The sequence below is a fragment of the Pteropus medius genome, unplaced genomic scaffold (genome assembly GCF_902729225.1).
Source record: "Pteropus medius unplaced genomic scaffold, Ma_sr-lr_union100, whole genome shotgun sequence".
NCBI classification, from domain to species: Eukaryota; Metazoa; Chordata; class Mammalia; order Chiroptera; family Pteropodidae; genus Pteropus; species Pteropus medius.
The window spans coordinates 2274487-2289495 of NW_024350319.1; the positions used below are offsets into that span (position 1 = coordinate 2274487).

The window sequence follows — 15009 nt, forward strand, 5'->3', positions numbered from 1 at the left end:
AGGAGGATGTGGACAATGTTTCTCTTCTTTCATTTGAATTTCCTCAGTGGGAAAAGCAAAAGGGGTATTGGATACATTATTTAAACTTTCTCTCTATGTTAATTTTCTTTCCTCCTTCTTTTGTGACTCAGTTCTCATTATTTTCTTTTTCTAAATATGAACCGATTTTCCCCAAAACACTAACATTGAGGAATAGTGAAAAAATTCAACTATGATAGTAAGAACCTAACAGAATTTGATTCCAAAAATTTAATCCCTGTAAAAATGTTATTTCAGAAACAAATTTTAAGTGTCTAGTGACTTTAGCCGTTTAGCTTTTGTTTTTGGATTAGTTGCAGACACTATCTGAGCATCTAGTGTGATTTGGGCACGCACTCACTATCCTGGACTAAACTCCTAGACAATTTGGAAACTTTGGTGCACGTTAATAATTCATCCAATCTTTTCCACAGATACTTTGACTTCCATTTAAGACTTGCAAAAAATATTCCATTATTTTAGCAGCTAGAAATTCGCCCTTGCACTTGTTGGTAAGTAAAAACTGTATGAGTAGTGATGAAATTTGGACCACAATCTAAAGTACTGTCTTTGTTTCTGAGAAAATCAATTTTTTTAAACCTATGAAAAGACAAAATTAGGATGTTTAATCTTTTCCGATAACATACTGGAAGCAATTTTTATTTAAAACAGAACTTTGTTCATTAGACATTCTTATACTTGATAATATCATCTTCTTAATAAAGTTATATAAAGTTTAACCAATCTTGGGATTAGCCTTGCTACTTTTAACTACATATCCCTTTCTCAATCCTTCTCTGATAATCATATCTAGATACTTTTGTTTTTTTAAATAAACATCCACTGATCAAAAGAATCTTTGAACTGTCTTTCTGTCTCTAGCTAGTTGCCTTGCTGCAAGTCTGAAACAAAACTGACATGTGCCCTATTAAATCTATCTGAAAGGTTTGCTCTAATATACTATAAAACTTCATGGGGTAAGGGAAGGCAGGCAGCCAGGGTTTCTCTGGCTCTCTGACGATGCCTTCTATGCTGGCATCTCAGTGCTTGCACTTACCTCTAAATTATATATAAGCCATTTTTCTTATTTAGAACTTTGTATCTTATTTAGAACTGCCACTCCAAGCCCATTTCAATTTTCTCTAAACTCAAAAATTCCATCTCTGCAAGAGGACATTCCCTAACCTCATTTGGTTCTACTTATTCTTCTACTCAGTAGCATCTCAGAACTCTCCAATATGTTACATCTCTGAATGTATCACCTGGCCTTTCACTAAGTTGTTTTCTGTGCATGTCACTTGGCTGCAGACTTCTTTGATACATCTAGCAGTCTTCTGATGGTAATAATACTAATATTAGAAAGCAAACATGAAGGGTTTGTTATGCTCCAGACACGATGCTAAGTAATTTGCTGGCAAAATGTTTAAGACTCTGCTTAGCACATAGTAAGTCATTAATAATGGTTTGTTATTAATACTACTTATAGCCCTATGAGGTTGGCATTATTATTTTTATTTCATAGATAAGGAAACTAACTGTGAGGCACAAAGAGTTACATAACTTGTACAGGGTGACGTATTTCATTAAGTGGCAGACAGAACTCAATCTCAGTCTGTTTGGCACCATTACCTATCCATGTTCTTAACCATTACAAAAATTTTGGCTAAATACACACATACACACCAACCTTTTTTTTTTTTTACAACAATATCTTTGCTGTTTTCAGAGCAGTGTAAGTTGTACTCAAGACAGATTTTACTTTGAAATTCTTTCCTTTTGAAGTTCAACCGCCTCATAGATTAAGGAAAAAGGCACAAGTATTGGTATCTCTCTGGAGAATTTCATTTTGAAATTTAGAGGCCGTTGATATATGTGTCCTTAGGGAGAACAATGAGTTTTTTAAACTTCTAGGTTGCTAAGAAACTGTTTTTGTGTTTTAACTGTTAATATGCTACTTCAGTCATCTTACTTAGTTGTATTTTCTTTAGTAGTTCTATACACAAATAACTCGCATTTGTTCTGGTGGAAAGAACTAGACTATGTCAAGGGCTGAGCAATATTAAAAGTTCATGGGTATATTTATAATATAAATGATTAATAGTAGTATTAGAGGCTCAATCCCGATCATTTAATACATCTTTTTAAAGTTATTTCATTTGAACATCACAGTGACTCTGTGATGTAATGTCTTTTCTCCTAGTCATGTTACTAGACTGTAGAGGGAGAAATTCCCCCTTCTGTTGTCCCCTAGAGCTGTAAAGAGATCTTTCCTTTCCTTCTCATCTCGCTTCCTTCTCCTTCTTTCCCTCCCATAAGCCACTTGCTCTCGCCGCCAGAGTCTGCTTGAAGGGAACGGAGGATCCCGGGGCCTGGGGACCTCTGAAAGGTTCCCGGGGTCACCGGGTACTAGTCAGGTGACTCAACCCAAGCAGCCCGGGTGCCATAACCATGTCCACTTAGGCAGCAGCACAACACCCAAGTCTCATCCCTGGAAGCTGAGAAGCCCTAGGCTCCACCCACTCTCTGGCCAGAATCTGGCACAATTGTCTCCCTCGGGATTTTCACTAGGGCGAACGAATGGAATTGAAGGCGCTTACAGATGCCAATGGTGCGTCTTGAAAAACGTGTCGTTTAGAAGAAAGTTCCTTTCCTACAGGGACTGCACTTGGCGGCGGCAGCCACACTTCATCTAGGGCAGCCAGGCTACTCTTTTGAGCAAGGGGCCGGGGGACGCGCTGGCTGCAGGACTCGAACGCGTAGCAAAGCGGTGCCCTGCGGGGTCGGGTCTGCGGCCGGCGGGCCGCCCAGGTTGCAGTGAGAGGAAGCTGCGTGCACAGCTGTCTTCTGTCGGGCTAAGGCCTGCCCTGCCTGAGTGCACCCCTCTCTCCTGTCCCCCGCCCCAGAAACTATCTCAAGCGTTGCCAGTTTGATTCGAGAGTCCCATTCGGGGGGGTTCTTTTGTTTCTTTGTTTTAATGACAGTTCCCAGCCCTCGGCATGTCGTGCGCGATTAATTCCCTGGCTCTCGTGAAGGCAGCTGGGGTGAAATTTCTTCTGCATCATCCTTTTGGGGATAATTGTTTATGATGTGACGTCAGCCGGATTGATTTTTCTCTGTTGAATGAGAGAGAGAGAGAGAGAGAGAGAGAGAGAGAGAGAGAGAGAGAGAGAGAGAGAGAGAGGAGAGAGAGAGAGAGAGGAGGAGAGAGACTACAGATGTGTGCGGTGGCCAATGACATTTGAAATTCCTTCAGGGCAAAAGGGAGATAGCAATTGAGCTTAGTGCGTGCGGTTAAGACTAAAGGTTGCACGGAATTAAGAAGTTAAAAAAAAAAAATCCCCTCCGCAGTGAGCCACTTAGGTGCTCCTTTCATGCCAGAGTCCCTTGTTAAGGTGGCAGCGTCTGATAATTAATCTCGGGTACCCAGCCGTTGCAATAGGTTTAAGAAGACGAAGAGGAGGGGCGGGGGAAGTGCGTCACCAGGTGGGGAAGGGGCTGTGCATTTGGCGACAAGCGGCAGGAGATGGGGGTGGCGGGGAATGGGAACGGGAAATAGGTTCTGTGTGCTCTCCGGGGGTATTGTATCAGGAGATGCGGGCCGGCTACCATGTGACGAGGTCCAGAGCTGAAGGGATTGGTGGAGGCAGCACAGGCGGTGCAGCTCGCCGGCTTGCTGTTCCTCTCCTTTTCTCTCGCAGCATCTTCCTGGGAGCCTGTAGGTTAAGCAGCACCAGCAGCATCCATGGCCTATCTTTGGGGTTAACATTTGTCTCCTTTGGCTTCAGCAACAGCAGACAGAGCAGATTTCTCGGCAGCGGCACCAGTGTGAGGAGGATTTAGCTGGGACCTGGAATCACATCCTCCTGTATTTTCTCAGACTCCTTGGAAATTGAGGAATGCAATTCTGCCACCATGATGGAAGGTAGGATGCTTTCTGCTGTGGTTGACTGGCTTCAGGCAAGGTTTGGGCAGAACAGTGTTGAAGAATATATGCAGCCTGTGTTTGTGGCTGGTCTAGAACCTGGTTGCCAGGATTTGCAAGCAGAAATGCTGCAGTTTGCTTGCAGTAGATCAGGGCTCAGACTCATGGAATCAAACCACAGGGCTTCTGTTTAGTACAGAACCTGCAAGCTCCCAGCTCTATTCAGAGTGAAAAACCTAAAGTGCTTGCAAGGAGATGAGATAGAGCCACTAAAAAACGTGCAGAGCAAATAAGTTGGGAGAGAAGATAAGGTTGTCTGCTCTGGGTTCCTGGGACTACACTGATTAAACATTTACAATGGAAACTTGTTTTCTGAAATTGACATTAGACAGGAAAGGTCATTGATAGAGTTATCCGTGCTGTCATTTTCAGTGAACTGTTTAAAATTGTTAAAACATTCTTGTATTTTTATCTCTGCAATTTACATTATTGTTTGGGTGAGAGGTGAAGCAAATTTGTCCATAACTATAGTTTTATGGGGATGTCATTGCAACAGAATGAACAATATAAGGAAAATATTTAGGCCTCTTGGCTCCTGACTCAGGGTCTTATTAGGTTTAAAAAAAAAAAAAAGAAAAGAATTTTATGCTTCCTAAATGCATTCCCCATGCAATGGTTCTTAAGCCAAGCATCAAATGATTACTTACTGATTACCTTTTGCATTCAATATTAAGTGTAACAAGAAACTTTTCCTGGGGAGATGTTTAAACTATCTGTTATTCTACTAAATTACCCTTCCAATCCTGAGATAGTGACAGCTGAGACTACCTCAAAAAAAGCAGCAATCTGATTAAGAAAAGAATAGGCAGCCCGACCCTGGCTTTGATTTTCTGTTTTCACACTACAGGATGGTGCAAAACTCCTGGCCTTTCCTAAGATGACAGGCAGAAATTTGTCCCCAGCCTGGATTTCACAATGCAGAATCAAGTGCATAATGGGTCTCAAATCAGCCATGAAAATGGCAGAGAGGCCACCCCTTAAGCCAAGGTCTGTCCCACAGATTTTAAACATACCTTAGAAATGTACCAAAATGGAATAAGAGGAAGATGTTTTTTTTTTTTTTTTTTTTTTTAAATAGCAATGTAGCCTGGCAGAAATGAATTCTTTTTGCTCTCTCTGCCATCATGTCAAACATTATTATTGTGATCTGGAGGAGTGAAGAATTCTATAGTTAAGGCTCACAAATTTTAGAAAATAGCCTTAAAAGAGAAACTGGGTATCATTTTGTTATGGAGCTTGGTCTTGTTTGCAAAGGGCTCTCAAGCAGCTCTTTAAATACAAGCCTAAATAAACTGAGATTATGAACACTCTAAGATTAAATCATTTTCATTAATTAAAATGGATTTAATCTTTAAATAACAAGGCAAGACAAACAGAAAAAGTATTACTGATGTACTTTTTAATTAAAAGCTCATGTGGATTACCCTTTTCAAAAAAAAAAAAAAACTTATCTATAGAGGTACTATATTTCTTTCTCCAGCTAAATTTATATAGGATTTCTTAAAAATAAATCTGTACACATTTTGATTTGATTTTAATGTTATACAGGGAAATGGAATATCTTTCATTTTACTTCTCGCCTTGAAAGCTATGGAGTTAAAGTGTCTTCTTTGAAGGAAGTAACATTTATTGATGCTCCTGGTAATATCGTCTATTGTGGCATCCCAGAATGTCGGTTCAAAGCCTTGCGATAAGCTTATTTGAGCTGCCTAAACTGAAATGAGAACTGTAACAAAGACTAGTGTTGGAGCTGAATTAACACTATTGCTCTGGGTTTGCCAAATTTATCTAATGAAAGATGTTATGATAGCGGTGTTATAAATTAGAGGTGACACCATGGATGCAGTTACCTTCCATCAGATTTTTGCAAAAGAAGTTGGACAGGTGTTATTATTGGCTTTAAAATTTTAATGAAACTGATAATTTTTTTGTCTACCCGTAGTTCCTACTTAAATGCTTTTCAAGACTTGTAATCTTAATGGTTCAGTGACCTTAGACAGGCAGGTGGAAATCTTAACTAGAAATCAACTTGCCTATCAATGGCTTTGCAACTTAGTTGTCAGTCTTTTGGGCAATATATACATACATGTTTCTAATATTGCATCCCAGAATTTCCCCTCTAAATAACTCTTACTCTGAAGGCGTGGTATAGCAGTTATTATTTCCACTTTCCTCATCCTTAGCGGGCTCTGAGAATGTGTCACCAAACATAGTTAAAATGATATCTCTTCTTAATCAGTACATGTGTCGCACACACCATACACACAGAATCACATGCATATACAATCATCCACACATATACACTGCTCTAGAAAGGGAGAGAACCTACATTTGATTTGTGCATATTTATTTCTATATCTAATAAAGTGTATCTGCTGCTCAGGAAAAGCATGGCAATGGCAACTTTTCGAAGCTACTTCTCTACTTTGTGTAAAACAGGAGTAAACAAATATTCATCGGAATGGCTCATAGTCTAGTCTTGTGTCCTCATTTTGATGGAGCAGGATACAGGCTTCATTCATTTGATGCCTATTGGAAACTCTTGTTATAGATGAGAAATATTACTACCTCCCCAGTGGTTCTAATATCACAGAAGGCAGTGAAATAATTCTGCAGGGACCTCAAGCAGGTTACCAGTAGTTTGTGGCTCCATGGTTCAATTCAAATATTTTTTTTATTTAAAAATATCTTTTTTAAGGGACTCGATTTGTTGATTCCTGCATTATCTATTTTTTAACAGTGGTTGCTATTGAGTCTTTCCTAAAGAATGCCACATGATGTGGAACCTTGTGTACTATAAATGTAAAGGGAGAGGATGAGCAGGGGGAATTACTTGCTAAATGGTTTATGTATTGGCTAAACTTACAATGCGGTCTATATGATTAACGCAACTATACAAGGACTCTATTGTTTTTCATACATTATTACTAAATTTTGAAAATGGCATTTTAGCTACCCTTCTAAAATAAGTGAAACTAAGTCAAGATTTCTTAGGACATCTGTGTATTTGTAAGGCAGCCTGGGAAGTTTTCCCTTTTCTGGCAGAACTGCACTGAAAGTGCTTGGGTTTTAGTTCTTTATTCAGGCTCTTAGGTATTATACTGGGAAGATAAGTTTTGGGGTACTAATGGTTTTATCTCATATAACAATTTTTTTAATTAACAAGCATGTTGTAAGTAAGGGTTTACTGGATTTAATTATAATGTGCAGAATGATTTTATAAATTTTATTATATTTACTATTCACAATAACCTGCAATAAGTGTATTCTGTATACAGTACTTTTGCAATATTTTTTTCTAAATTGCAAAAATAAAAAATAATACGTTGAAGCAAAATTATAGAGGCATGGAATTTGAACCCAAGTTAATTAAACAACAATGCTCATATTTTTGACCCCTCATATCATTTTAAATAGAAAACTTTTCTTTTTACTTTGCATCAAGGTGGTCATGTTAACCTAATGGAAAAGTAGGATTTAATTTCTTTGGTGTCATATTCTGTCTCTCTCTTTTAAATATGAGTACTCACAGAGCCATCTTTTTTAACTTCTAGTTAATGCCTTTTATCTCCAAAATTATTATTTAGAAAATTTTGAACAATTCTAGATTGACTGATTCTTTTGTTGCAATGGACCTTCTAACAGTAAAGGCTTTTTTTTTTTTCATATCTAGAAATGGAGTTTTATTTATTTGGAAAATTCTTTGATATGATCAAAAAGGAACAAAACATTTTGAAGCTGGAACTGTTCATTTTCTATTAGCTAAGAAGTTTTCAAAGCAATGCTTCTAACTCTCCTACTGATTCCCTTTCCGGAAATAGTGAAGTTATTTTCAAAAATCTTAAGTATGCATATATGATTCTAATTATATATCCCATCACTTGTATAATTTCTCTCCTTCAAGTTTCTGTGTCAGAAAAAGCCTCCTAATATGTGTAAGTTCCCATCCAACTCTAAATCTCCAAAAAGAACATGTAGTCTTTTTAAAAAAATAAACCATGCTAGAAGACCCTATATAATTCTTTCTGTTGAAATTGGCGCATATACTATCCATGGTTCAAATAAACAAGTTGCAGGAAGTCACCAACTCACAATTATGTTTCTGAAAGTTTGTGAATTGCTCTCTTGAAACAAGTTTCCCCATAGGAATAATGATATAGATAGTGGTTAAAAATCACTAGTCTATCAAAAGCTATTAAAACAATTACCTACTTGAAATGCTAAATATTTGCTGTGAAATGTCTAATGAACAGAACGATTACTAGTAATTAGCTAGAAGAGAACAATGGCATTAAATGTGTTTTCAATCTCTAATATTGCTATTTGAGTGAAAGGTTTTATTAGAGGATATCGAGGAGATGGAGAAAAAATTTTAAGGGGATTTTTAGATATATCTTCAGAAGTTTCAGAGACTCATGGCACTGGATTTTTCAATTATGTTCAATTTTACTTCCATACTTGTTTGCCTTTTCTCGATTTGATTTTATCATATCTACTGCTGTTAAACTGTGATTACTTTCATTATGTAAAATTCGCAAATGAAATTAAGAAAAGTAGAAAGAATTTAACTGAAATGACTGTAAAGGAGTTGGAAGGGTGAAAAAGCTTTAGGGGTTATAATGGCTTTGGGCTCATGTATCTGAAAAAGTCTCTGAGGAGAAAGTAACCAAATAACGAAGAGGTCGTAGATAGATGGGAATTGGGAAGCATGTTAAGGTCAGGATCCCTTTGAGAAGAAGGTGAGGTGTGGGTAGAGGTATTGGCTCTAATGGGTTTGTATGCTGACTATCAAATGTTTCTATGTGCACAGGGTGGCTTGCTTACCAGTAGGAGAGCTAGTGGAGAAGAAGCTTTAGACTTAGAGAGGAGTGAGTCTCCATTCTTGGAATAAATAGGTCATTTAACTGCATCTTCAGAATGTTAGAAATATATTTAGTATCGTTACTTAAATACCTTGTTTCATGTTACTTTCCTGTTTAAAATGACTTCTATGTCTTCTCATCTCTCTGAAAACCCAAAGCATACAAGAGGCCTGCTATGCCTCTCTTCAAACTCATCTAATGCCTTACTTCCATTGACAGCCCTACTGCTGGTCTCAGAATGTTTAGAACAAATACTTTCCTGCCTTGAGGCTTTTGCTCTGCCTAGAATACTGTTTTGGCAACTCAAAGAGTAACTAGTTCTCTTGCGGTTCCAGCAAAACTGCCTTACCTATCATCCTTGTCATCCAAAACTCCCTGGGCCACCGAGTCCATCTCAGTCACCTCTCTCTTTTCGGAGCTGTATTTATGACTCATGGTTCTTTGATGATATGTGCACTGAATCTCCCACTCAGAGGTAAGCTCCATGAGGTTGGGAATCTGGTCTACGAGTCACTTCTGTAGCCTCAGCTCTTGACACACAGTGCATGCTTAGCATGCTTATTTATTGGATAAGTGAATAAAACCAGATGTAAATGATTTTGATGACTTTAAACTATTTATTGTAAGGTATTATTTGGAGCATTATGGTGAATATAAAAAAATACACGCTAAGATTTATACTCTCATTGGAGAAACAAAAACTGTAAACATGAAACAGTTAAGAAAAAGATGATGTAGTATGTGGTGCTCAGTTGTGAGATACAGATAACGCATTTTGAGAAGCAAAAGAAATGAAAGAGTCCATTTAAAATATGCACTTGAGCTTGAATCATTTTGGTGATTAACTCCAAGGAAATGATTTCCTAATGGAAAGAGACAAGTTATAGCACAGCTATTCAAAGAAATTTCCAGAAATACCAGAGGCAGTGTTGTCAATATCCTGCACTTTTTTTCTTTCTCCCTTCTGCTTCCCTTGGATTTCTGCCTTTCCTTTCCCTAACTTTCTTATTCCTCCTCCTCACCTTCCTTTTCCTAGTCCGCCTTTCCTTTTCTCTGGTTCATGACCAAACTTAGAAATAGGGGCTTACAGAGATGGGAAGTTTGACTTGGAGTTAGGGAAAGTATTTTTAAATAAATGAATGGATGTAAATGAATGTAATGTTGTATGTATATTTGTGCATACAGTGGCAATGCGATGAGATTTTTTAGATACCAAATTATTCCTAATTGGAGAATTTGTTAATCTCAGAAACCCAATATGTTTGCTGAATTTGTTTAGTTTGGATATTTTGATAGACCATGGACTTAAAAGTAGACTTAGGTTTGAGTCTAAGCGTTGTGACTGCTTGGCTTTATGCCTTGAGAAGGTTACTTTACCTTCCTAGGGTTCTATTTCCTTGCAAACAAAATGAGAGAATTGATCTGTCATATTTCTAGAACTTCCAGCTCTAAGAGTCTCTGGTATTCGCTGAATAATTTGGATTCCTCACGTCTACTCCCTCCAAGGTTTGAATCTGAATGACTGACTCTTCTTCCTCCCACCTCAAAATATACTTGTCCCTGACACAAAAATAATTCAAATGTATTACCATCTGTCTAGTATTGGTTTAATCTTCTTCTGCTGGTCTTTTCCATGTATGCCACAATGGCATACATGGAAAAACTTTGCATCTTTGCTGTATTGGAAGACAAAAGTTCATTTATGCAATCCTCCTCTACAGCTCCTAGGATAGAACTGTTTGTGTATTCATCAAAAAATATATACCGAATGCCTACTAGGTGTTAGACATTCTTCTAGGTGTTAGAGGTTCAATAGTGAACAAAACAGATAAATATTTTTGCCTATATGGCGTTCCTATTTGGTGCAGGAGAGAGATGATAAAATAAAATGCAGAGTACATTAGATGGAGATAAGGACTTTGGAGAAGAGTCCAGTGGAAGAAATAATGGAAGGAGTGGTATAGATGGGGATGCATTTGTAATTAGGGTGATGATAGAAAGCCTTGCTGAGAAGACATTTGATCAAAGACTTGATGGAAGGGAGGGAGTGAACAACCGTGTGATTTTTTTTTGGAGCAAGAGTCTTAAGAGGCAGAGGAGGGAGCAAGTGCTAAGGCTCAGAATGTGGGTAGAATAACAAAGAGGCCAGTGCATCTGGAGCAAAGGACAGGAAATATTTGAGAGAGAGATTTGGAGAGGTAATATTCAAATAGACACCTATGAATCCCTTTCAGTGGTAGGAAGTCAGTTTTCTTTTACAGAAGTCACTCAGCGTGAGCCTGTGTTATCCATGTGTCAAGCACATTCAGAAGCCTGGTATTCTGATACTGGTCCTAATACTGGTTCTGTTCTGACGGTGCCTCTTGGACTCATTCCTCCCACTTATTTAAGTAAATGAATGAATACCATGCTATTGCCTTAGCTTCTGGTTTCAAGCCCAGAGTTAGAGCTGAGAGTTCAGCTATAATTCTAGACGAACATTTCCACCCTAGAGGTATATCCCCACGATAAGAATAACTTCAGGATGAGAACTATAAATCTCACAAATGTTTTGATTATTTACCAAAGACCTTTATTTCTATTTTTGGTTCATATTAACTTCTATTATGCATTAAGACCAATATTTTCAATTGTTTTTAAATCACCATGCAGAGTGATTCATGTTACATATCTTTAACATACGGTATAATAAGGAAAATATTTTGTGACATTTACAAACACTTCAATGTTTCCAAAATGCTTCATTCATTCAAGAGGTACATCTGGAGAAGATGCTCAACTTCACTAGCTATTAGGGAAATGCAAATCAAAACCACAATGAGATACCATCTCATACCTGTAAGAATGGCTGTTATCAACAGGACAAGTAATAACAAGTGTTAGAGGGAATACGGAGAAAAAAGAACCCTCGTACACTGATGGTGTTCAGAATGCAAATTGGCACAGCCACTATGGAAAACAGTATGGAAGTTCCTCAAAAAACTAAGAATTGAATTACCATATGACCCAGTAATCCCTCTTCTGGGTATTTACACCCCCCAAAACGAAAACATTTATCTGCAAAGATATATGTACCCCGATGTTCATAGCAGCAGCATTGATGGTGGCCAGGACATGGAAACAACCAAAGTTTCCTATGACACATAATTGGATAAAGAAGATGTGGTACATATTTTCAATGGAATATTACTCAGCCAAAAAAAATGATGAAATACTGTCATTTGCAACAACATAGATAGATCTTGAGATGGGCATGTTAAGCTAAATAGGTCAGTCAGAAAAAGTTGAAAATCATATGATATCACTTTTTTGTGAGCTATAAAACTGAAAGCAACAAGCAAACATGACAAACAAACAGACTCATAGACACAGACAGCGGATTAGTGGTTACCAGAGGGAAGGGAGGTGAGGGAGGTAGATAGAGGTGAAAGGGGTCAAATATTTGGTGATGTAATATATATATATATACGATTTTCTGTAAATGATACACTTGAAATTCATTTGATTTTGTTAATCAATGTCACCTCAGTATTTTTTAATAGAAAAAGAGGAAGGTATATCTGGAGCTTTTTCCTTAGTCTCAGGTGCTGTTCTATGCACTGTGAATATGACAACAAGAAAAGGGCAACTGTGTTCTCTGTCCTAGAAGCTTCAAGTCTAGTATATATTATCGCATACTTGTGTACATATTTTAATCTCACATCATCTCAGTGTGTGGTAAAAAGAATAGGTATTACTATCTTTATTTCAAATAGGAGGCAATTAGGGCCCAATGAAGTGACATGTTCAAGGTGACCACCTTACCAGGTGACAGAAGCAGCATTTATTAGACAAACTTGACTCCTAGTCAAGTGCTCTTTATTTGCATAATGATGTAACTGAGAAGTCCTGCTCATATTTGAAATCATTTGGCCTGGGTTTCTGGCTGACAAGCAAATAAGCGGTTCATCTAAATTTGACATGGTATTTCAAAAGCCTTCTTCAGAACTAAGCAGGTTAATTTTATTATCAGGTCATGATCCTCAGAGCAGCCATTAGCCTGAAGAAGACTATCTAACACAGAAGTCTTTTGTCCCAGTGGACTCTTTCCAGTGGCACTCGTTGATTTCCTAGAATTTTATGATGAGAAAGGACATGTAATATCACTAGGCCAGTGGACTCTAAACTTTCACAGCTCCTATTCTACAAAACATTTTATCAGCAAGCATGGCTTCCACTATGAACAAAAGCCCTTTTTCCTTCATAAGGACAGCTAGGTGTTCGCTGACATTCCATGAAAGCCTTGGCCATTATCATATGAAAACACGATGGTGTGGGCTACAACTGACGATTAACCAAACCAATTGAATTCGACCTCATTTTGCAGTTTAGGAAACCAAAGCCAAATGAAATAACTTGCCCAAGGGTTTTTGTTCTCTCTGTAAGAGGACAAGTCAAAGTTTATTTCAGTAATGATTCCCAAAATGTGAATAGACAAAGACTTAGAATGGTATCTTTCACATTCAAAGGTGCTGAGGCTGGTTGGGTGACTGCCCAAAGACACACAAATGAATGTGTCCCCAGGGTCTTCACTCTACTGAGTACACATACAATGTGGCCATTTATAGCGCTCTCCTGTGCTTCCGTGGCTCCTGCATCTGCTGTCAGTACCCGGTGGAGGGGAAGACCAAGACTTGAAGAGGCTGTACCTCCTGACTACCTGTGTGACCTTGAGTGAGTTCTGAAACTGCTCTGACCTCAGCTTCTTCATTGGTAAGATAGGGACAATGCTGACTTTCTTCCTCATAGGGTCATCATGAAGATCAGAAGAGTTAATAAATATGAAAGCATCTGAAAAAATGTGGCACAAATGACAGTTATTTTCTCAGATGACTCTCTCTCTCTCGGCTTGGTTGTTACATGTGGTTTCTTAGCATTCAGTGATTAGGCGTCACTATTTGTTATTTTGCCTTTCAGGTACATTATTGCTGCATCTCTTCTGCAGATAGGCCTTACAGATGTCCCTCTTCTCTTCACACACTGTTAATTACTAGCATGTTCTATCATACTCTATGTCCAGGTGCTACACTCCCCCTTTCTTGGCCTTTGAAGGCATCGCTAATCAATCATAGCTGTCTTTCTCTCTGGCCTCAGCATCTATCTCACCATCGCATCCCAGGCTACCTGTGCCAGTTGATTGGAATTGGCACGTGAGATTATATCAGTTTGCTTTTCCTCCCATGAGCAATTTCCCAAAGTCGAAATACAGTGAATAAAACTGGAATATAGGTGGTCTAGCTGTGCATTCAGCCTTTACAAATGACCTTAATAAATCACTGAAAAATGACATGTGAAAAATTGCTCACAGTACTAGTTATAGCAGGAAATAGTCTGTAAGCCTGTAGCAGGTAGAACTTGACTCCTGTGCTGTTGACTTTAACCATCAAGTTTCTCTTAGCCTCCTTGTGCCTGCAATTAAAAGAACTGTGTCTACCAAGTAGCCAAGCCAGAGTCAGTATTTGCATTCATTCCTGATTCCTCATTCCTTGCTGCCTCACATCAGTAAGCCCTCAAGAGCCATCGATTATCCTTCCTAAGTAGCTCTTGACTCTATTCTCTCCATTTCCTCCCCTGCTTCCATACCCGATCAGACCTTGCTGCTTCCACCTTCCAGTTCATCTTCCTCATAGCCATCAACAAGATCACTTTTGTCATCTATCTGCCTTTGGTTGCTCCCCATCCTTTTAAGATGAAGTCCAAATACCTCATTGCGCTGTGCAACACTTTCACACACGGACTGCCTTGCACCCTCACAGCGCACTGCCCCTGCAAGACAGGAGCTCCCTGCCCTTCTCTTTTCCTTACATGTGATATTCCTTCCCTTCTCTGTAAGGTAACAGTCTGTTCTGATTATTCAAGTTCAAACAATAGAGTCCTCTTCAACAAAGCCTTCCCATATTCCTTGAAAGTGAAGTGCTCCCTTCCCTGTGTTCATTTAGCTTTCAATTCTCACCTTCCAAGGGCAGGAAGCAGAAGGTTTAAGAGCACTGGCTGTGGAGTCAGACTGACCTTGGTTAAATCCTATCTGTATGACCTTGAGAAGCTAGTGAAACTTTCCTCCTCTGGAAAATGGGAGTAATAACAATAGTCTCTTTTTCATGGGTAATT

General features: G+C 38.5%; 1 protein-coding gene across 10 annotated transcripts in view; it reads left to right on the forward strand.

Moving 5' to 3' along the window:
• The first annotated feature begins 3443 nt into the window (after positions 1–3443).
• Positions 3444–15009, forward strand: part of SGIP1 (SH3GL interacting endocytic adaptor 1) — a 182731-nt gene continuing 171165 nt past the window's right edge. For 9 of the 10 annotated variants that reach the window (XM_039838511.1, XM_039838512.1, XM_039838518.1 and 6 more), the window contains exon 1: positions 3510–3940. In XM_039838511.1, the coding sequence (XP_039694445.1) occupies positions 3931–3940 (10 nt within the window). In that variant the 5' untranslated portion in view covers positions 3510–3930. The other variant, XM_039838510.1, reaches the window with a different exon arrangement.